The sequence below is a fragment of the Psammomys obesus genome, unplaced genomic scaffold (assembly GCF_907164565.1).
Source record: "Psammomys obesus unplaced genomic scaffold, mPsaObe1.curated_primary_1811, whole genome shotgun sequence".
In the NCBI taxonomy this organism is placed as follows: domain Eukaryota; kingdom Metazoa; phylum Chordata; class Mammalia; order Rodentia; family Muridae; genus Psammomys; species Psammomys obesus.
Genome location: NW_026596040.1, coordinates 24,669,805 through 24,694,461, shown reverse-complemented (window position 1 = coordinate 24,694,461; position 24,657 = coordinate 24,669,805). Strand labels below are relative to the sequence as shown.

Genomic DNA, 24,657 nt, shown 5'->3' with positions numbered 1-24,657 from the left:
AACTAGAAAAGATCATCCTGAGTGAGGTAACCCAGAAACAGAAAGACACACATGGTATATATTCACTTATAAGTGGATATTAGCTATGCAATATAGGATAAACATACTAAAATCTATACTCCTAAAGAAGCTAAACAACAAGGAGGACCCTAGGGAAGATGCTTAATTCTTATTCAGAAGGGCAAATAGATAGACTTCAGAAGTGGGAGAAGACAGGGAACAGGACAGGAGCCTACCACAGAGGTCTTCTGAAAGACTCTACCCAGCATGGTATTGAAGCAGATGCTGAGACTCATAGCCAAACTTTGGACAGCATGCAGGGAATCTTATGAAAGAAGGGGGAGACAGAAAGACCTGGAGGGAACAGGAGCTCCACAAGGAAACCAATAGAGACAAAAAAATCTGGGTCCAAGGAGTCCTTCAGAGACTGATGCATCAACCAAGGACCACACAGGGAGAGGACCTAGACCCCTGCTCAGTTGTAGCCTATGGGCAGCTCAATATCCATGGGGGTCTCCTATTAAGGAGAGTAAGGACAGTCTCTGGCATGAACTCAGTTGCCTGCTCTTTGATCACCTCTCCCTGGTGAGGTGGCCTTAGTAGGCCACAGAGATAGTCCTGATGAGACCTGATAGGTCAGATAGTAGGGGAGGAGGACCCCCCTTTCAGTGGACTAGGGGAGGGGCATTGGGGAGAAGAGGGAGAGAGGGTGGGACCAGGAGGACATGAGGGAGGGTGGTACAGCCAGGAATAAATTGTGAATAATTGTGAATAACCTGAAATTATAAAAGTGAATAAATAATAAAAGTGAATAAATCGTAAATAATAATTTTTAAAGAAAACAGTTAAAACTAACCGCAGGGGACTGCAATGGGGGGGGGGTGGCTGTGGTAGGGAGAACTGTAGTGAAAGGGCTTGCAAACTCCAAAGGCCCCCTAATGGAAACACACCCTTCTGTCAAGACCCTTGGTACATTTTTAAATGAATGGCATCAAGGTGAGATTCTGGAGAGCTAACTTGGTAAGAACAAGCATAAAGTAGAGGACTAAAAGTGGGGAAATGAAAAGGAGAAAAGCCACAGTTCCTGGGCTGATGTGGTTAAGTGATGGCTCATTTCAGAAACACTTGCAACTTAACAGATTCAAATGTATTATTTGCTATTTTCTCTCATCACTGCCTTGCTGGCCACACTGACATCCTACATGCTATGACATCTGCCTGGGCCACTCCCCCTCTTTTCCTCTTGATATCAAGCCCGTTTCTCTTCAGAAAGCCTTCCCAACAGCTCTGCAGATCAGTGCATCTCCCTGAGCTCTCCCCCACTGGTTCATTCCTTAAGTAGTCTGAGGGTCACATTAGGAACTACACAGGGGATCCAACACCAAGACAGGAGCTGCTCAGTGCCAGCACCTGCTTGGTGTGGGTGTGGCTAAAGCACTCTCCAGCTAGCTCTAGCTCAGGGCCTAAATCATAGCATGAACCCAAAATATGCTGAACAAATGCAGAAATCAATCAACAATCAAGTATTAAACCAGTGTGTGGTGAATGCCTACTGTGATAAATGTTTAGTGCATGTTGTAACATTTAACTTCATTACAACTCAATTATGCCTATTTTAGAGCGAAAGACAAAATTAAGCTAAAATGTTCATCAGTAACTTGGGAGAACACACAAGTCCATGGTAAAAATGTGGGAAGAAATCAGGTTCTTTCTGCATCCATCTGTCATTTCCCACATGTTCAAAATAACGCTGGATATTAAGAGTTCTCAGCACCAGCTCTGCACAGACTGGAGGGATGGAGGAGTGCATGTAGTTGAGAAATGGAACCCTCAAACACTAGGCTACCTACACTGAGTCAAGGGATACTTTGTGGGAAGAACATGATAGGATCCTCTCTCCACATGCTATAGTGCAGTCATTTTCAACCAGCAATGAACTTTGGAAATAATGGAAGGCACAGTTTTCCAAGTGTTGGAAGTGCTAGCTTAATTTTACTGTTTCCAATCATAATTAGTGTGTGGCTAAAGTTTCCTACAGATATTCAGTATTCTAATTAGATAAGACACAGTATCAAATATAGAAAACTGGCACAAAGAAGTAGGGGGTAGAGTCTAGGAAACAGCATCTAGTGTTTAGGAGAGTCTACTATCGGGTGATCACTCGGTCACCAGATATATAGAGAAATGGAAATGGGAATGAATGTGCCCACTTATTCACATGCCAGAACAACAGAATTAGGACTAGGACAGAAACACAAGCCTGGTGGCAGAAAAGAGAGGAAGGTCCTACAGTCTGATGTGGTTCTGTTGGCTAACAGTCCTGGACAGTTCTCAGATGAGGAAGAGCAGAAACAAGATATCCCAGTCATAGGAAATGTCAAGGGCTGCATTTACAGAAATGCACACAAAAGAGACTGGAGACCAAGAATGTGTATACCATAAGTACTGAAAGCCTGGCTAAAGCTGACAAAAGCCCCTCCTGCCCTTGTCTCCCCTTTCCAGCTCTTCTTTCTACCACCCCCTTGAGAGAAAATACTTTCCCGAAAGCTGAGTGCTGTTGAGTGCGTGAGTGTGGGTGTGCTGCAGATGAACTTGAAAAGCAGGAAATCCTACTTCTATTCTCAGATCCACCTTAAATTGACCTGCTGTAATGAGCAAATAATATATTTCCATTCAAAGTTAAGTTTAGGGTGTGCAGTATCAGCCATACATGTCACTATATGAGCTCTTTATTGGAAAAAAAAAAAAAGATTAAAACTTCAGTGAAAGCCTTCCTGGTCATTCTAGGAAAATTCACCATCCAAGTAGATAAGTGATCTTCAACTTATGGCCTGTGGTTATTGGCAGACAAGGAACTCTCTTTTTATTTTTTTATTTTTTAATTTTTTATTAATTACACTTTATTCATTTTGTATCCCCCCAAGGAACTCTCTTAAAGGATGTAAAACATTTCTAAGTAGGAGGGACCATAGTATATAAGCACAGAATCATTTAGTAACAAGACAAATATATCTGCTTATTTTGCTACCAGTACTAGCTTTGTATTTCTTTACAGTCATGTTAGCATGTGGCTACAGAGTTAAGGAGACTTTGGTTTTTTGTTTTTGTTTTTTTGTTTGTTTCTCTGTGTACCCTTGGCTGCCCTGGACTCACTTTGTAGACCATGCTGGCCTCACAGAGATCCGCCTGCCTCTGCCTTCCAGAGTGCTTGGATTACAGGTGTGTACAACCACGTTCCGCTGACTCAGTATTCTAATTGTATTTCATTCATGTGACATGCCAAACAATGGCAAAGAGTTTTTTTGCACATGCACAAACACCAATTCTGTAAATAGTACAGAAATGATGGATTTCGTATGTTGGCCTTGCTCTTAAAATATAACATCTTGTTAGTTTTAGCACTGGTTTGTTCAAAGGAGAGTTATCTGCATGAATTTAAAGCCGATATTTCACAGACCACTAGAAGACTATGTGAAAGTCTATACTTAAAACATATTCTCGGCAAGATTAACATAGTAAAAATGGCCATCTTACCAAAAGCAATCTACAGATTTAATGCAATTCCTATCAAATTGCCAACACAATTCTTTACAGACCTGGAAAGAAAAATTCTCAACTTCGTATGGAATAACAAGAAACCGAGAATTGCTAAAACAATCCTCTACAATAAAAGATCTTCTGGAGGTATCTCCATCCCTGATCTCAAGCTGTACTATAGAGCAACAGTTATAAAAACTGCATGGTACTGGCATAGAAACAGAATGGTGGATCAATGGAACCAAACAGAAGACCCAGAAATAAACCCACACACTTATGGACACCTGATTTTTGAAAGATGCCAAAACCATACAATGGAAAAAAGATAGCATCTTCAACAAATGGTGCTGGTCCAACTGGATGTCCACATGCAGAAAAATGAAAATAGATCCCTACTTATCACCCTGCACAAAACTGAAGTCCAAGTGGATCAAAGACCTCAACATAAAACCAGACACATTAAATTGGCTAGAAAAAAAAGTGGGGAATACCCTAGAACTCATTGGCACAGAGACAACTTCCTGAACAGAACACCAACAGCACAGGCTCTAAGAGCAACAATCAATAAATGGGACCTCATGAAATTGAAAAGCTTCTGTAAAGCAAAGGACACCATCATCAAAGCAAAGCAACTAGCTACAGATTGGGAAAGAATCATCACCAACCCTTTATCTGACAGAGGACTCATATCCAGTATATACAAAGAACTAAAGAATCTGAAAAGCAGCAAAACAAGTAATCCACTTAAAAAATGGGGAACAGAGCTAAACAGAGAATTCTCTGTAGAGGAATATTGAATGGCAGAGAAGCACTTAAAGAAATGCTCAACCTCATTAGCCATTAGGGAAATGCAAATCAAAACAACCCTGAGATTTCACCTTACACCCATCAGAATGGCCAAGATGAAAAACTCAAGTGACAACACATGCTGGAGAGGTTGTGGAGAAAGGGGAACCCTTCTCCACTGCTGGTGGGAATGTAAACTTGCACAACCACTCTGGAAATCAATCTGGCGCTTTCTCAGACAACTAGAAATAGCGCTTCCTCAAGATCCAGCCATACCACTCCTAGACATATACCCAAAAGAGGCTCAAGTACACAAAAAAGACATTTGCTCAACCATGTTTGTAGCAGCTTTATTTGTAATAGCCAGAAGCTGGAAACAGCCCAAATGCCCCTCAACTGAAGAATGGATGCAGAAACTGTGGTACATCTATACAATGGAGTATTACTCAGCAATGAAAAATAAGGAAATCATGAAATTTGCAGGTAAATGGTGGGACCTGGAAAGGATCATCTTGAGTGAGTTGTCCCAGAAGCAAAAAGACACACATGGTATATACTCACTCATATAAACATACAACATAGAATAAACCCACTAAAATCTGTACATCTAAACAAACTAAGCAAAAGAGAGGACCCTAACTAAAATGTTCAATCCCCATCCTGAAAGGCAAAGAGGATGGACATCAGAAGAAAAAGAAAACAGGAAACAACCTAGGAACCTGCTACAGAGGGCCTCTGAAAGCCAGAAGAAAACAGGAAACAACCTAGGAACCTGCCACAGAGGGCCTCTGAAAGCCTCTGCTGTGCAGACTGTCAAAGCAGATGCTGAGCCTGATGGCCAACTGATGGGCAGAGTGAATGGAATTTTATGTAAGAAGTGGGAAATAGTAAGAGCTGGAGAGGACAGGAACTCCACAAGGAGAGCAACAGAACAAGAACATTTGAACACAGGGAACTTCCCAGAGACTCATACTCCAACCAAGGACTATCCGTGGAGATAACCTAGAACCCTGACAATGCAGCCACTTCTGATGAGAACTAATAGACTAAGATCAGAAAGAAGGAGAGGAGGACCTCCCCTATCAGTGGACTTGGGGAGGGGCATGCATGCAGAAAGGGGGGGGTAGGGAGGGGACCAGGAGGGGAGGAAGGAGGGGTTTATGGGGGGGGCTACAAAATGACAAAATGAATAAAGTGTAATTAATAAAAGTTAAAAAAAAAGAGCACAAAAAAAAAAAAAACATATTCTCCATCCTTAATCCCGTACAGAGCCTTTTGGATGGGGCATTATGTTCTTACTGTGAGGTTCTTGACCTATTGGGACACAGCAAAGACTTAGAAAGCTCTTTTGCCATCTCCTAAGACTGAGAGTCACACAGAGCCTCAAAGGTCCTTGGATGTCTCAACTCCAGTCATCTTGCCCTCCCCCTGGCTCAGCTGGATGCTACACAGCCATGTTATCAGGGCTTCCTCCCTGAGAAACCAAGAAGGGTCATGCCATAACCTTCTACAGTTCAAACTCCTAGCACACCTGCGCTTCGCCCTCAGAGCTGTGCTTCACAAGCTACTGCACATCAGAATGACCTGAAGGCCTTCTAAAAGTCTCAGTGTACTGTTGCACTTCACGCTGAATCAGGGAGGCTGTGGTAGGAACTGGCGGTGGTAGTTTTAGAGATCCCAGGTGATTTCAATGTGCAGACAGTCTGGTTATTGCCATCATAGGGACATTCTGTCACTGGATTTCTCCGCTTCTTCAAAGACTACCAGTCTAATGCTCCCCCATCTATATGACCCTATGCTTAACCACAATCAATCTTTCACAGCTACTTTGCACTACCCTTTTTAATCTCTGAATGACAGGACTACAATCTGCAACAATAAGAAAATATATTCTCTGCTTTTCCACATGCCTTCATTCTAACCCATTACAAAATCGGTCCATCTTTCTTCTTATACTTAGCTTCTACTCTCTGTACTGAACCTCTTCATTCCCAATTCCCTATTTCAGTGCCCTGTTTCCTCCCCAAATTTCCTTACATGCATAAGCTTTAAAAATGTTTTGTCCTCATTCCCACCCACTAACTCTAGAACAAACCCATCCAAATACCCAGCCTCTTCTCTACTTTCAATTTCAGAAAATGGGGTTTTCTTCTTTCATGACAAAGCCCATTGCTTTGCCTCTGAATTTAATTTCCTCACATATCAATAATCAATTCTCCTTTCCCCATCTTGAAGCTCACCCTCTCTGCTCTTTGTCCTCAGCCAAGGACATTTCCTGATATCTCCAAAACTATACCTCCATCTAACTGTAATCTTGCTTCTCCCATCTAATCGCATACAAACTTGACTTGCTTTTTTTTCTATTTCCACTTTTCCTAGTCACTCTTCAATCTTTATAGTACAGCTCCTGACCCTGACTGAAAAATGTATTCAGTCCTTTGAAGGTTTAACATTGACTGTATTTAACACAGTGATCTCTTTTTTGTTGCACTTCTTGATTCCCACTTGCTGACCAGCACATTCTTCTGGTTTCCCCAATAAGTTTCCTGTTTCTCCTACCTTAATCCTTTTTCATCCTGCTCCATTTAAAGCTCCTATTTTTATGAGTTTGTATATGAATGATCTCACTTATTTCCATGAAACTAAGAACCAGCTACATACAAACACACCAACAGCAAGAATTCATCAATGTATATATCCCTTCACCCTAACAATCTCTCAAGTTTCAGCCTCCTAAATTAAACCACCCAACAAACATCCTGACATATGTAACACACAGACTGTTCAGGTTACCATAAACCAAACAGCTCTTCACTATCCCTATAAAACCTGTTTGTACATTCAATATCACACTTGATAGAGCCACTTTCTATTCAGTCAATCAGGGGACCTTTGGATAAACCTTCCTTATTACTCATACCTAATCAATCATCAGCTCCCACTGAATACAACTCAATTCAACTATTGAGTTTGAATTCTCCACTGTACTCCTTCTTATCAAATTTATTGACTGGCTTTCATGTAAAATTCCATTTGAGTAAAGAACTCTAAAGATTTTTTTTTTTTTTAATTTTGAAAGCCACCAAGGTAGAAGGTAAAAATTTCAGCATCTTCCCTTGGTACAAAATGAACTGACCTTTATTTACTACCACTACCCGTGTCCAGCTACAGCTCCAACAACACTGACTGAGCAGTCTCTCTCCACTTCTCTCTTTACTGGACACACTGCAACCATTCTCCATCCATCACCTAAATACATTCCACTTTTCTTCCCTCCAAATAGCCAATCCTGATCACCTCGGGCTAAGAAGACTTCTGCAATACTTTCTGCATTTCTCACTACGCCATTGGCTACAGTGCTTTGCAATTTATCCGTTCACATTTCCTGAGAGTAAATATCATGTCTTATTCATTTGGCTCTCCAGGGCCTAACACAGTGCCTAACTAGTCAATAAATGGTTACTGAACTAGACTGATTCAATTATTTTGTAGCATAAACTATAAAAGTCAAAAAGTAAAAAATATTTTATATGGACTAATAAAGAAGAGATTTTTTTCACAAATACTAAAAAAATGTAATTCTTCAAATTGCTAAAATATTTACAATTAGTCAAAACCTTTATATTTCTAACACAATAACTTCAACTTCTCAACACAGAAGATAAAGAATAACATATGACAGCTAGGAGGGTCTGGCTGCTGAAGGCATAGACTGAGTCTCCATAGTGCTCCTTGGCAATCTATAGTTAGATTTATATAGGGTACTTAAAAAAAAATACTCTGCTGTACCTCACATACATTCCCTAGCAATGCAAGTCTCTCTCTGTGTTGTTGTTTTGTTCTGTTTTGTTTTGTTTTGTTTTGTTTTGTTTTTTCAAGAAAGGGTTTCTCTGTGTAGCCTTAGCTGTCCTGGACTCTTTCTGTAGACCAGGCTGACCTCAAACTCATAGATATCTGCCTGCCTGTGCCTCTCTGAGTGCTAGGATTACAGGCAGAAGTTTTTTCTTAATACAAAGTATCTTCTGTTAATGTATTTCCAAAGGAAAACAAGATCTGAATTTAAAACATCCTAGAACAAACCACTTTTCCATGGCTCAGGGTATGATGCATTACAGTGACTATGCACTGTAGAGTCCAATTGGGAATCCACGAATAATCACAAGGTACATGGCCAATAAGGCATTATGACCCAGGAATTGTTTCAGGCAGTCCCCTGGAAATTCAATTTTAAAGGTGCTATGAAATCATCATAAATAAACCAATCATGTCTAATTTTAGAATTCTCCAAAACAGGAAAAGAACCAAAAATAATGTAATTAGCAAAAAAGTACTTATTATTAGTTATTTAGTTATAACTTTTAGTTTAGTTCAGCTGCTTAATTGAATCATTCATATTTTATTCACAGAAATTTAAAGCTCCATTTCTTTCAAACTAGAGAAAATATTGACAACCAGAGTTGAAAATTTTAAAGCATTATCCCAAGCATTAAAATATACACACGTTATACAATCGTTCACATAAAAGAACACATGTATGCACAACCTACAGTGTTCGTGTGTGTGTGTGTGTGTGTGTGTGTGTGTGTGTGTGTGTATGTAAAATGACCATGCTTTATTGAAGAACTGCAACAGGTATATTGGACCAGTGGGGCAGGAAAGGCCAGAGAGGTTAAAAGTAGGTCTTACACATTAACAATATGTGTAAGGCCCTGGGTGACCCTCAGCACTCAAGGTAGAGAATTTTGAAACAGAGGACACTGCCAGACAATCCAAACTAAGAAAATGAGTGGACTTTCACTAAAAACTAGTTTTGTTGGCAAGAGAAAATTGTATATGGGGGTGAGGCAAGAAGATAAAAAAAAAAACAAAAAAAAACTGCTGTCATGACCACTCCATGATATAATTAAAGGGAAAGTTATATTGAGAGAGAGAAGGAGATATAGAGACAGACAAAAGACAGAGACAAAGATACACAGAGAGAGACAGACAGAGGCATCTGGAAGAGTCAAGAGCAGAGACAGAAAGAAATAGACTAGACAATGGCTAGTAGACTAGACATGGCCAGGGCTATCTGTGACAAAGGGGAGATCAACAGGGAGTAAGGATTAGTGAAAAAAAATAGTGACAGAAGCAGAACGGAGAAGAGCAGAGAGAGAGAAAGAGTGAGAGACTATTATAATGGCAAGAGCTATAGACTAGTAAGACGACCTGGGTTATGAGAAGAATGAGTATCTGGGAAGAGAAGAACCATGAGACCTGAGACCATGGGACCATGAGGCCTGGGGCTTTGAGATGTGTAACAACTCCTCATGAGTAGGGACTGATAGAGCCTGTCAGGCACCACAGGCAGATGTTCATTGAAGATCCACATGGTCACTTCCCCTCTTTTGGCCAGAGGTAATGGAAATGACTCCTTTTTGCAGACAGGAACCAGTTTCACAAGTTCCTGAGGAATGCTGACTTTTATCTAACCAGAAATCTTCCTGGATTTTTGCTCTGCATAGTAGTCTGGATATTTGTACTGCTTTTTTTTTTTGGTGTTTAGGGAATCAGGAATTTTCTCTGGATCTACAGAAATCACCTTAAGTAAAAACAAAGGGGTAAACCAGGCATAGGGGTGTATGTCTTTAATCCCAGCACTCAGGACACAGAGGCAAGAGAATCTGTGAGACTACATTTTGAGTTTCAGGACAGCCAGAGTTACATAGTGAGACCCTATCTCAAACACACACACACATGCACACACATACACATACAAACACACAAAAAATAAACAATAATCCAAGGGATAAACATTAAGTGTTGATGGAATCAATAACAATAACATGGATATATGTACTTAAACCATATGTAGACTGCTTAATAGCTAATATGTAAAAAGAAGGGAACAAATAAAGCTATAATGTTTTATGATACTAGAACTATCAAGAAAATTATAATAGCAACAGTATTTTTACATTGTAGTCAGCCAAAGGTATACATTATAAAATCTCCAGGGTAAAAGCTAGAAGAACATCAGCAGAATCTTTAGAAACCCTAATGAGAGTAAAATAAAAATTTATAATGCTGGTCTAATCTAATAGAAGGCTTTTGAAGTAAATATAAAACTAGGTAAGTTAAAAGAAACTCAAAAGAGAGAAGAGCACTTGCCTAGCATGCATGATGTACTGGATCCTCTTCCCACTAGAGGAAGCTAACAAGTGAGAGAGAAAGGGAGGGATGGAGTGAGGGGGGTCCATGAAGAGGGAAAGAGGAAAGAAGGAAAGACCTAAGACTTGTTAAGATTAGGTATATACATAAACTGATTGGCCTGCTCTTTGATCACCTCCCCCCTGAGAGGGAAGCAGCTTTACCAGGCCACAGAAGATGACAATGCAGCCACTCCTGATGAGATCTGATAGACTAAGATCAGAAGGAAAGAGAGGAGGACCTCCCCTATCAGTGGACTTGGGGAGGGGCATGTGTGAAGAAGGGGGAGAGAAGGTGAAATTAGGAAAAGAGGAGGGAGGGGTTTACAGGGGGGATACAAAGTGAATAAAGTGTAATTAATAAAAAAATAAAAATTAGAGGGGAGGGCCAAGATGGCGGCGCTGGGAGAACACCGTGTCTGAGAAGCGGGACAACACACTCCGTGCAGCGACCAGGAGACTGAACTCTGGGCCCTAAAACAACAGCTATCTTGTTTCCCAGCACCACATGGAACCTTCTCCAAAATAGACCATATAGTTGGTCATAAAGCAAGCTTCAACAGATACAAAAAGATTGAAATAATCCCTTGTATTCTATTTGACCACCATGGACTTAAGCTGGACCTCAACAACAACAGAAATAACAAACTGCCTACACGCACATGGAAACTGAACAACTTGTTTCTCAATGACAGGTGGGTTAAGGAAGAAATAAAGAAAGAAATTAAAGACTTCCTAGAATTCAATGAAAATGAAGGCACAACATACCCAAATTTATGGGACACATTGAAAGCAGTACTCAGGGGAAAATTTATAGCACTAAGTGCCTGCAAGAAGAAATTCGTAACATCACATACAAACAACTTAATGGCCCAACTGAAAACCCTAGAAAAAAAAGAAGCAGATAAACCCAAGAGGAGCAGACGGCTGGAAATAATCAAACTCAGGGCTGAAATCAATCAATTAGAAACAAATAAAACTATTCAAAGAATCAATGAAACAAAAAGCTGGTTCTTTGAGAAAATCAACAAGATAGACAAACCCTTAGCCAAACTAACTAAAAAGCAGAGAGAATCTATCCAAATCAACAAAATCAGAGATGAAAAGGGTGACATAACTACAGACACTGAGGAAATTCAAACAATCATTAGGTCATACTACAAAAGCCTTTATGCCACAAAATTTGAAAACCTAAATGAAATGGACAATTTTCTTGATAGATTCCATCTTCCAACATTAAGTCAAGATCAGGTAGAAAGACTGAACAGCCCTATATCCCCCAAGGAAATTGAAGCAGTCATTCACAGTCTCCCCTCCAAAAAAAGCCCTGGGCCAGATGGTTTCAGCGCGAAATTCTACCAGACCTTCAAAGAAAGTGCTCACACCAATTGTCCTCAAACTATTCCACAAAATAGAAACAGAAGGTACATTACCAAACTCATTCTATGAAGCAACAGTCACCCTGATACCTAAACCACACAAAGACCCAACAAAAAAAGAGAACTTCAGACCTATCTCTCTTATGAACATTGACACAAAAATACTCCATAAAATCCTTGCAAACCGAATCCAAGAACACATCAAAGATATCATCCACCACGACCAAGGAGGCTTCATCCCAGGCATGCAAGGGTGGCTCAACATACGGAAATCCATCAATGTAATCCACCACATAAACAAACTGAAGGAGAAAAACCACATGATCATCTCCTTAGATGCTGAAAAAGCATTAGACAAAGTCCAACACCCATTCATGTTTAAAGTCTTGGAGAGATCAGGAATACAAGGCACATATCTAACGATAGTAAAGGCAATATACAGCAAGCCTATAACCAACATCAAACTCAATGGAGAGAAACTTAAATCAATCCCACTGAAATCAGGGACAAGACAAGGCTGCCCACTCTCTCCATACCTCTTCAACATGGTACTTGAAGTCCTAGCCAGAGCAATAAGACAACTAAAGGAGATCAAGGGGATACAAATCGGAAAGGAAGAGGTCAAAGTGTCACTATTTGCAGATGATATGATAGTATATATGAGCGACCCCAAAAATTCAACCAGAGAACTCCTCCAGCTGATAAACACCTTCAGCAAAGTGGCAGGATACAAAATCAACTCAAAAAAATCAGAAGCCCTCCTGTATACCAAAGACAAAAGGGCCGAGAAACAAATTAGGGAAACAAGACCCTTCACAATAGCCACTAATAACATAAAGTACCTTGGGGTGACACTAACCAAGCAAGTGAAAGACCTGTTTGAGAAAAACTTCAAGTCTCTGAAGAAAGAAATTGAAGAAGATCTCAGAAGATGGAAAAATCTCCCGTGCTCATGGATTGGTAGGATTAACATTGTGAAAATGGCCATCCTGCCAAAAGCAATCTACAGATTCAACGCAATTCCCATCAAAATACCAACTCAATTCTTTACAGACCTTGAAAAAAAGATTTTCAGCTTCATATGGAGAAACAAAAAACCCAGAATCTCCAAAACAATCCTGTACAACAACGGATCATCTGGAGGTATCTCCATCCCCGATCTCAAGTTGTACTACAGAGCAATAGTAATAAAAACTGCATGGTATTGGCATAAAAACAGAAAGGAGGATCAATGGAACCACATAGAAGACCCAGAAATAAACCCATACACCTATGAATACTCGATTTTTGACAAAGAAGCCAAAACCATTTCAATGGAAAAAACACAGCATCTTCAACAAATGGTGCTAGTCCAACTGGATGTCCACATGCAGAAAAATGAAAATAGATCTATATTTATCACCCTGAACAAAACTAAAGTCCAAGTGGATCAAAGACCTCAACATAAAACCAGATACTCTAAATCTGTTAGAAGAAAAAGTGGGGAACAGCCTAGAACTCATTGGCACAGGAGACAACTTCCTGAACAGAACACCAACAGCACAGGCTCTAAGAGCAACAATCAATAAATGGGACCTCATGAAACTGAAAAGCTTCTGTAAAGCAAAGGACACAGTCATCAAAACAAACCGACTGCCTACAGATTGGGAAAGAATCTTCACTAACCCTTTATCTGACAGAGGACTAATATCGAGTATATACAAAGAACTAAAGAAGCTGAAAAGCAGCAAACCAAGTAATCCAATTAAAAAATGGGGAACAGAGCTAAACAGAGAATTCTCAACAGAGGAATATCGAATGGCAGAGAAACACTTAAAGAAATGCTCATCCTCATTAGCCATCAGGGAAATGCAAATCAAAACGACCCTGAGATATCACCTTACACCCATCAGAATGGCCAAGATGAAAAACTCAAGGGACAACACATGCTGGAGAGGTTGTGGAGAAAGGGGAACCCTCCTCCACTGCTGGTGGGAATGTAAACTGGTACAACCACTCTGGAAATCTATCTGGCGCTTTCTAAGACAATTAGGAATAGTGCTTCCTCAAGACCCAGCTATACCACTGCTAGGTATATACCCAAAGTTTGCTCAAGTATACAAAAGGGATATTTGCTCAACCATGTTTATAGCAGCTTTATTTGTAATAATAGCCAGAACCTGGAAACAACCCAGATCCATCAAGGGAGGAATGGGTACAGAAATTGTGGTATTTTTACACAATGGAATACTACTCAGCAATCAAAAACAAGGAAATCATGAAATTTGCAGGCAAATGGTGGGATCTAGAAAAGATCATCCTGAGTGAAATATCCCAGAAGGAGAAAGACAAACACGGTATATACTCACTTATATAGACCTATAAAATGTGATAAACATAATGAAATCTGTACACATAAAAAAAATAATCAAGAGAGCGGACATGGGGTAAGATGATCAATCCTCATTTAGAAAGACAGATGGGATGTGCATTGAACGTATGACAGGAGTCTAAAGAGCGCATTTGAAAGACTCTAACTAGCAGTGTTTTCAAAGCAAAGACTCATGACCAAACCTTTGGCAGAGTACAGGGAATAAGAAAGAAGGGGAGTTAGTCTGATGGGGAAAGGATAGGAGCTCCACAAGGACCAAATATATCTGGGCACAGGGTCTTTTCTGAGACTGACATGCAACCAAGGACCATGTATGAATGTAACCTAGAACCTCTGCTCAGATGTAGCCTGTGGTAGCTCAGTAACCAATTGGTTTCCGATGGTGAGGGGAACAAGGACTATTTCTAACAGGAACTCAATGACTAGCTCTTTGGCCTCCCCACCCCCCAAGGGAGGAGCAGTCCTATTAGGCCACAGAGGAGAGCTTTGCAGCCAGTCCTGAAGATACCTGATAAAACAGGATCAGATGAATAGGGAGGAGGTCCCCCCTATCAGTGGACTTGGAAAGGGGCACGATGGAGATGAGGGAGGGAGGGACTGGGAGGGAATGAGGGATCGGGACACGGCTGGGATACAGAGTTAATAAAATGTAACTGATAAGAAAAAAATAAAATTCAAAAAAAATGAAAAGAAAAAATAAATAAAAATTAAAAAAAAAACTAGCTTCATGCTCTAATATATGCTCTATTTTATGGAAAGTCCCAGGGGCTGCTGAAACAAATGTGTATTCTGTACGGTTTGAAATTTTGTGTAAGTGGTTGTTAAGTCTATTTGATCTATGATATCATTTAAATTATATATTCTGTTAAAAAAAAGATTAGGTATATTTAAGGGGCTGGAGAGATGGCTCAGAGGTTAAGAGTACTGGCTGCTCTTCCAGAGGACCTGGATTCAATTTCCAGCACCCACATGATAGCTCACAACTGTCTGCAACTCCAGATCCAGACCCTCACACAGACATAAATGCAGGAAAAACCACTAATACACATAAAATACAAATAATTGTTTTTAAAAAATGATTAGGTGTATTTAAACCCAAAAAGAAACTTTAAGAAAAATGCATAGAATAGTAGAGACTGGCAATAGTCACAGCAGCTAGCTAAAAGGAGAACAGAAAAGAAGAGATCCATAAAGAAAGAATCTGGAGAGCAATCTAACATTCCTGCAAGCCACTAAGAAAGTTGTGCATGTATTTCATTTACAGCAAAATCAAGACACAATAATCAAGCTGAGTCATCAGAGTTCCTCCTTCAACACTAAGAAGCAAAATGTTTCTCCTCCAAAAAGTAAAACTGAAAAACAGGTTGTCTCCCCAACCCAAAGTCCTTGACTTACAAAAGAAATATTTAATGCTGTAGAAACAGACATCTCATAGAATAGACAAAGCCCATTGTGGGAAAGGCAGTAAAACAGGGTCTCATTATGTTCAGCCCAGGCTGAACTAAAACTCAACAGTGTTCCTGCCTAACTTCCCAAGTGCTGGGTGGGATTACATTTGATACTCTGCATCCAAGCCCATGTTTTAGTACAGATAAGAGAAGGGAAGAATTCTGGTTATTGCATATGAAATTTAAGTATTCAGAAAACAGTGAGAGTTAAATATCATGATAATGGTATACAAAACATTACTCTTTCAAGGTATCATATGTTCATATGTCTGGATGGTGAAGATTGACAATATTTTAAAATACCTCTGTAGGGCTGGGTTGTTGGCGCTGTGAGTAAGGGTGCCTGCTGAGCAAGCATTAAGGACATGAATCCGAATACTCACAGCCCACATAGAGAGTTGGCCATGGTTGCCCACGACTGGAAGGAACCCCAGTGTGGTGGGAGGCAGAAACAGGAGGACTGATAGACTTTGGTTGCTTCCAGACACTCCAGGTCTGAGAGATCCTACCTTAGAGGAGTGAGGCAGAGAATGACAGAGCAGGACACATGATGTCTTCCTCTGGCTTCTGTTCATGCAGACTTACATGCATGTATTACACACATGTGCATACACCATACATACACATACAAACACACAGTTTTTTTATTTTAAAAAACTTTTCTAGAAACAATTTTTAAAAACGTCTAGTGCCAACAACCACAAAGCTTATAGTCTTACATATTAGACCACATTCATTTTATTATTAATCTAAATTGTCATATATCTCCATATTACTCAAAAGATTAAAAATGACCAATGTTCTCTTTATTTAACTGAAAAAAAAAATGTATTTCCCCTCGTATAGTTATGTTTACTCTTTTGTTTATTTTCTTTTTATTACACTTATTTACTTATTTACTACCTTTCTCTCATGAGTGCCTATGAGTAGGTGCTGAGATCAGAGAACAACTCATGGAAGATAGCCTTCATCTTCCATGTGAGCCTCAGAGTTAAGTTCAGGTGGTCTGAATGGGACATCCTCCTCAGTACCCCTTTGTTCTTAAAACTAGGATAGGTTAGTTAAGGTTCTTTAACTTTATTAGGGCAAAGTAGACAATAAAATTAATTGTCTAATAACTGAAAGTAACCATTTGGAACAACCCAAACTAACATATACACTTACAAGTGTATAGTAAGTACAACCAACAGACTGATATTTTATTAAAATAGTCATCAAACTTGGGAGGTGGAATGTTGATTTACTTTACCTGATTCTTCAAAGGTCATACATGTCATAGGAATTTCTCTAAGGATAATAAGAATTCTCTAGACAAGGCCTTGACTACTGCATACAATGTTGTTTGGGTTGTCTTTCTGTGCTGTGCACTGCCCTTTTCACAGGGAATCATGAAGTCAATTCAATCAGATTTAAAAAAAAAAAACTTTTACAACATGAATTCTATAAGCAAAACCACATTATGTTCTGAGTAGGTAATATTTGACCTCTGAATTCCATTCTCCGTTATACAAAGGTAGTGACCTCTGTAAACAGAGCCCATTCATCCACCTCCCAAGGGTTTGACTAAGAAGACAACTGTGGGGAAAAATGTAAGTGAAAGAAAAGTACTGATCATTTTTTCAATGTCGTCAGTTTTGTCATGTTTCCATATAAACAGGGCAACTTTTGTTGATTAAAAAAATGCCCCAATATAAAGGTGCAGAACAGAGAATCATATACTACAGGCCTAAGATCACACAGTTAAGGGCTTTACTGCTTTACTGAAAAAAATCCCTGTCACCTAAGATATCCCACAAGGTCTCAAACCAAGATCCAGTGTCTGTACCAAACGCTTTGTAAGAAAATTAATCAGATCTCTGTAGCTACTCAGACCATCTGCTTAGCATATCATCTGTACAGTCACCAAGCACGTGCAATCTACAGGTGAGTATAAACTACTACCTTATAAATCTAACTCCTAATACATGACTGTGCCAGGCATAGGAAAGGGGATGGCTCTATCCTAAGAGATTATAACCATTTCTTTTATCAATAGATATCAAGGCCTACTTTTACCTACTAAAAAGAGCTTGGTATATTCACTTCTTTGTTTTTCATCATCATTAACTCTTAAATTTTGTTCTCAATACTGAGTCCCCCTCAATGTTCTACTAATTATCCTCTCTACCAGCACATGTGTGGATCTTACAAAACACAAACCCTGTTCTTGATCACACAGCCACACAACCATTCTTCTTTCTCCATCCACCACTAAAGGCGAAATTCACCCACTCTCTACCTCATCATCTCATTCTCAATCTCTGCTCACTATACCCCGATTTCTGACCTAACTTACTCTACAAAAACAACTATCAATGGCATGCTCCAAATTACTAAACCTAAAAACCTTTTCCCCCAATTCCCATTGTTATTTCAGTCTCTGATCAATTGCTGACACACTTTTTTTTTTCTTTTTACAAAGGTCTGCTTTCAACTGTATGTGAGACCTAGATACTTTCACCTTCTTACACCTACATAAACATTTTATCTTCAAAGTTCCTCCCTTCCCATACTCTGGCCCCCAAGAATATGATCATCTGAGGATACGCCTAGAAAATAATTTCTATCTATAGCGTATAATTCTACCTCAAGGGTTTGCAATGTGTAAATGATCAAAATGTACTAAATCAAGCTTATTCATTCATCAATCAGTCATGAACAAATAATAAGCCAGTATCCAGAACTAGAATCTCAAGAGGTAAAAACTGAAATGAAAGGAAGGAGGCATACATCTGAACACAGACTCCCAAAAGTCACTGCAAAAGTTTGGTTCTTGCTTCAAGATTGACAAGAGGCTATGGCTGGTTACTGTTCAACACGATCCACACCTAGCAAGTTAAAGAGACACAGAGGCCACCCTCTTAAGTAGTCACTTCACCTGCTCTTTAAAAAATGAACCAAAAGCCATTCCTGAGACAAACTACACCCACAGCTCTGAAGTTACAAATGTCATCTTCTGATGCGAGAGTCAGCAAAGTAGGCCATGAGCAAAGAGAGCTGAAAACATGTCTACCAAAAGATCCAGCAATACATACTCTTACATACCTGCTGACTTGGTTAGTTTTCTGTTGGTGTGATAAATCAACCTGACTAAAAGCAATCTGGGGAAGAGAGGGTTTATTTGGCTTAAACTTCCACATCATAGTCCATCATCAAAAGAAATCAGAGCAAGAACTCAAGGCAGAAAATAGAAGCAGAAACTAAACTGAAGCAGAGGCCAATAAGTTGTTTATTGGCCTGCTCTCCATGGCTTACTCAGCCTACTTTCTTATACGACTCAGGAACAACTTCCCTGGGTGTTCCCACATCAATTATTAATTAATCATGAAGACAGCCTACAGACTTGTTCATAAACCAATCTGATGGAGCATTGTCTCAGCTCAGAGAGCCTCTTCAAAAAAGATTCTAGCTTGTGTCAAGATGACATAAAACTAACCAATATACCTGCTCACCCTTGTTCACTGCTGCTCTGTTCATGATAGCCAGAAATTGGCAACAACCTAAACATCCATCAACTGATGAATGGATAGTGGAAATATGGCACACTTACACAACAGAATATTATTTAACTGTTGATAAAAACAAAATTAAGAAATTTGCAGATAAATGGATGGAGCGAGAAACAATTACCCTGAGTGATGTACCCTAAAAAGGCAAATATCGCATGTTTTCTCTTATATACGGATGCTAGCTTTTAAGCTTTAGATATATGTGTTTGATTTAAAATATCCATAAAGGGGGATGGGAGGGCAATGTAAAGAAGGGGCTATAAAGAGGGACAGGGGACAACTAATACTAAAAACCTTTTGAAAGACCATATGGAAACCTACTATAGTAGAAGCTTCCTAAAATATATGTATATATATACATATATAAATGGAAATTAAATGGGGTTACCATAGAATGGAGGAGGCAATGCATAAACTAGATATCATATGATAGGAAGTAAATCCCCACTTCCCAGGAATGAGTTGCATCCTGTTGTGTTGTTGGCCTCAAAGAGCATACCCACAAATACGACAGGTAATTGCTAGTATTCCTGGTTTCCTTCCACAAGCTGATATTAAGTCAGCTGAAGACACCACTTATATTACTAAACATGGAGAAATCATGTTGGTGCCCAACTAGAAGCTTTCTCCCTACTGACTACCATTCATAGTGCTAGAAGGTAAGATTCACACTACTAGAGGAGAAAAACAGTCACTAATCCCACCAAGCTATGAACCCCACGACCTACAACAGTGAGCTGCATGCAAGACATACTGTACAATAGCAGTATAAATGTTATATGAGTAACCAAATATGTTTTGATTGGATGCACATTCCATGAGATAGAACTTAAACCTGACAGTTAATGAGGCCAGAATCTGAGACTAGCAGAGGTCTGGGCCCTAGGGAAAACCTACTATTATTCTGCTAAAGAAACATAACAATAAAGTGATTCCTAATGACATACTGCTATACCCATAGATCAGTTCATTGCTCAGCCCCCATCAGAGAAGCATCTTCTTCAGTATATCATAATCAACACAGAGACCTACAAACAGACAATGTGAAGACAGGAAGAGATCCTGGAGAGCTCAGCCATAAAAGGGATGTCGTTATTAAAGCCCTCCCCACATGGTTTAGAAATCTATGTGAAAGAAGTGGAAAGATTCTAAGAGCAGAGGAGGTGGATGACTCCAAGGAAACAGCATCTTCAGAATACAACAGGGCTGATGCACATATGAACTCACAGAGACAGTGACAGCACACACAATAGTTAGAGAAATCCTTAATGGTACAGCCAACATACATTTTTCATGAAGTGATTATCCTCCTGCAGCCTCAGCTTCCTAAGCCTTTCCCCTTCTATAACTGTTTTCTGTGTAGGCAAAAATTACTCTACAGCAGCTATCTGCTGCTTTTATCACTAATTGCACTATAAAATACACTATTAAAAGAGGAACAAACAAGACTGTAAAATCCACATAATGAACCTTGACCACATACTAAAGCCATTCATAAACAGGACTATACCGCTTATCTTTCTTTACTTTTCCATATAATTATATAATTATTTTTCTAATTTTTTTATTTCCAGGAACTAACATTAAGAAAAGAATCTTTTATTTCTTAAAGATAAGAACATTGACATGTCTTCTTTAATACCTTGATTTTACACATTTACACAAAATTAAAGTCATGTCACATTGTATAATAAGACAATGACTTCCTGGTCAAATATGATTCTTTGAAACAAAGGACAAGCACAGCAAACACATTTAAGCTGTGATTTCTCCTCAAACTTTAAAGTATGGACCTGAAATCACAGTGGAAAGCCACAGAAGGATTTCACAAGTCCAACTAATGAAATATAAAAGACAACAGAGCCAATAAAACATTAATGTCTTGGGGAAAGAAAGAATGATCAAAAGGGTGATATCATTGCCAATTACTGCAGAAGATGGGTCAATGGGACAGTCTGCAGTATTTCATACACTGTCAGCATTCACTAATTAATGGATAATTGTCAGTTTACAGGTGAATCTTTCAATCCCTTCAGTATTTATACACAAGTTTAAATAACCATTTTTCTGAAAAAAAAAAAAAAAAAAAAAAAAACAGGAAGAAGTTAAGAACAAAAGATAGCCACAAAATAAACAGCAGCTCAGCTTTGAAAAACAAAGGATAGAGGACCAGTTTAATGGCCTGGGACTGCTGTTGCTTATTACTAGGTCATCCATCTGCCAAACAGAGAAGCAGCTAGTGTCTGGGTTGTAAGGACCAGCTGGGAAAATTGACTTGAACTTAAGATTACACAAGGGAGAAAAACTCCATTTTTATAATACCAAACCAATATCATTTAATTCAATAAAAATAATTTTAAGATATCTGAATGGCTAAAAAATCCTTTGTCAAAATGCTCAGTACTGGGAAAAGCTGTGTTACTAAATGGCCTTCCATGGAACCCACAGACTGTGAAACCACACACAAAGCTCACTTTGTCAGAGGCCTCGGACGCCAAGAGGTTAGTTGCGAGGGTTTGCAGCTTATGATGTGCCATGTTTTTAAGGGCAGCAAGGCTCCGTCTTGTCATGGCTTGTTTCAGGTTGATGGCTGGATGACTAAGAGAGTCTACTGCAGCGGGAACGGCTTCATCACAAGCATTCAGTATCTCTACCGCTGTTATGCCCATCGCACAGCGATCCAGCGCACCTGGAAGGTAATGTATGTCCATGTATATTGTGCAAAACTATGAACTTTTAATTTGCTTGTTTAGGCACAGAAAAAAATAATATGTCCCATGTATTATGCAATACTACGAACTTTTAATTTGTTTAGGTATAGAAAAAGATGGCATATACTTTTTATAGGAGTGTCTTACTACTACTTACCCACTAACACTACCTTGTACTCCCTTCAGGCACTACTCTTCCACGTAGGTTCCACAGTTATTCTTCTCCCCTAAAGTTTCACGCAGTGTTTCCAATCAAATCAAATCAAAACCAGGACTTTAAGACCTCCACCAGGCTTTTCCCCTCTTTTGTTTCCCAGGAGGGTTCCCTTGACTAGTCTATGACTTTCACATTATTTTTAAACATCAAGCTCAATGATTTCACCTTTCTTATGGTCTTCTATCAACATTAAACAACAACAAAATAAAAAACCTCACTAAAATGAGTCCATTTTCTCCTTCAATAATTTCTACAGCAACCACAAAACAGGAAGGAAAATGTTGAGTCTTCTCCATTTAATCTTCAAAAATGTCTTCCTCACTGCTGCTTCAGTGCCTCCTACACGCTGGGCAAGAAGAAAGTGTCCAACCACTGGGCTACATCCCCATCTTTTGGAGTCTTAGTTTCACTGTGGTGTGTTTTCTCATATGTTTATAAAATAAGTGCTGTTTCTAAGCGCATCTACTTCAAAGCGCCTCATCTGGCCTCCCTTCTATTTACCTCCATCTACATGTCTCTCCTTCCTTTCATCCTTCCTTTCCCTCTTTCTTTCTTACCTCCCTTCCTTTCCTTCCCTTTCTCTTTCTCCCTTCCTTCCCCCTTCTCCTCCTCCTCTTCCTCTAATTCTTTCTTTTTTTTTTTTTATGAGACAGGATCTCTCTGTGTAGCCCTGACTATTCTGGCACTTACTCTGTAGACCAGTCTCGCCTGAAACTCAGAGATTCATTTGCCTCTCATTAAAGGTGTGTGCCAGCACCACCTGGCTTACACATTTCTTAAGATAGAATACAAATTTCCTCCTGAATAACATGGGCTTCATCACTACCATTAAAACTCCCAGATTATTTTAATAGTTTCTCTTTTTCTCTTTTACTTTCTCCTTAATCCTAATTACCAACTCATCAACTATATATTTTTAAGACTAAATTATTCTTGTGTGTATGACTGTTTTGCCTGCGTGTATGCCTGTTCATCACATGCACTCTTGGTACCTGCTGAGGCTAGAAGATGGTGTCAGAACCTCTGAAAGTAGAGTTGCAGACAGTTATGAGCTGCTATCTGGGTTCTGGGAACTGAACTTGAGTCTTCTGCAATAGCAGCAAGTGCTCTTAACCACTAAGATAGCTCCTCAGCCTCTTTAGATCCAGAACTATGAACTACACAAGAACTAGAGAGTTTGGGGTGTTTTGCTCACTCTATGTATAGCATTAACTATTTATTGGTTAATTAGACACATACTTAATAGCTTAAAATAGAGTTCTTGAAAATCCATGCAGGGGGAAAATACCAAGAGATAAAAATGGAGAAGCCACATTTATTTTGGATTTCAACTGAGTTGGGAGATACATATTTTCCTCTTGTTGCTGTTCAAGCTGTAGCTAGTGATATAAAGGTCCCTGGAGAGTCAGGAAGGTACATCCTGAAGGTATTGGCAGTATTTATTTATTTATCATATCAATAAAAAATGAAGCTCCATAAATCAGGTTCAGGCAGGATTTGATATATGAAATGTACTTAAACTCTGAAGACTACTTGAGCCATCTTCAAGTGTTTGGGGGAACACTCAAACCCAACCCTGCTTTTCTGTTCGCTTAGAAACAGCTCTCCTGGTTAATTTTTGGTTAGACACCCTCAGATACCTTTCTTATTCACTTAATGTGTCAGGCTTTAGTTGCAGTTTTCCTTTTCAAACTCATAGGGATTGCTTGAAATTTTTCATCAGGAAGCGTGATATTGGCTTTGGCTTTGTCATCTATAGCCTTAATTATGTTGAAATATGTTCCTTCAAGTGCTACACTATAGGACTTCTATTATGAAGACATACTGGATTTTATCAAGACTTTTTCTGTAACTTTTGAAGTGATCAAGTAATTTTTGTCTTTAAGCCAATGCATGTCATTTATTACATTTGCTTATGTGTATGTTGAACCATTCTTGCATCAGTGGGATAAAGTCTACTTGGTGACAGTGAATAATCTTTTTGTGCATGCCTGTAACTGGTTTTTATGTATTTTATTGAGGACTTTAAAATCTCTGTTTATCAGAGATGTTGACCTATAATCCTGTTGTAGTTTTTTCTTGTGTCTTCTATCTGGATTGGTTATTAGAGTGACACTGGCTACATAGATGGAGTTGGGAGTGTTCCTTCTGCTTTTACCTTAAAAAAAAATAGTTTAAGAAAGATTGGCTGTAGATTTTCTTAGTAAGTCTCATAGAATTTTGCTGTGAAACCATCTGGACCTGGGCTGTTTTTAATCAGAAGCCTTCTGACAGTTTCAATCTCTTCATTCATGGTAGATCTGATTAGGTTGTTCTTTTTTTGATTTAAGTTTGGTGGTTCGGCTGCGTCTAGAAATTAATCCATCTCATTTATATTTTTTCCAACTTAATGGAGCACAAATTTCTGAATTACCTCTTTATAACAGAGTTTTTTTGGTACCTGAAGGGTCTAATGATCTTGTTTATTTTACA

General features: G+C 39.1%; 1 protein-coding gene across 2 annotated transcripts in view; it reads right to left on the bottom strand.

Annotated features, from left to right (window-relative positions):
* Wdr7 (WD repeat domain 7) overlaps window positions 1-24,657 on the bottom strand; it is a 315,779-nt gene that overhangs the window by 239,044 nt on the left and 52,078 nt on the right. For both annotated transcript variants that reach the window (XM_055622621.1, XM_055622622.1), the window contains exon 14: window positions 21,732-21,946. In XM_055622621.1, coding sequence (XP_055478596.1) covers window positions 21,732-21,946 — 215 coding nt within the window. The remainder of the gene's footprint in view (window positions 1-21,731; window positions 21,947-24,657) is intronic.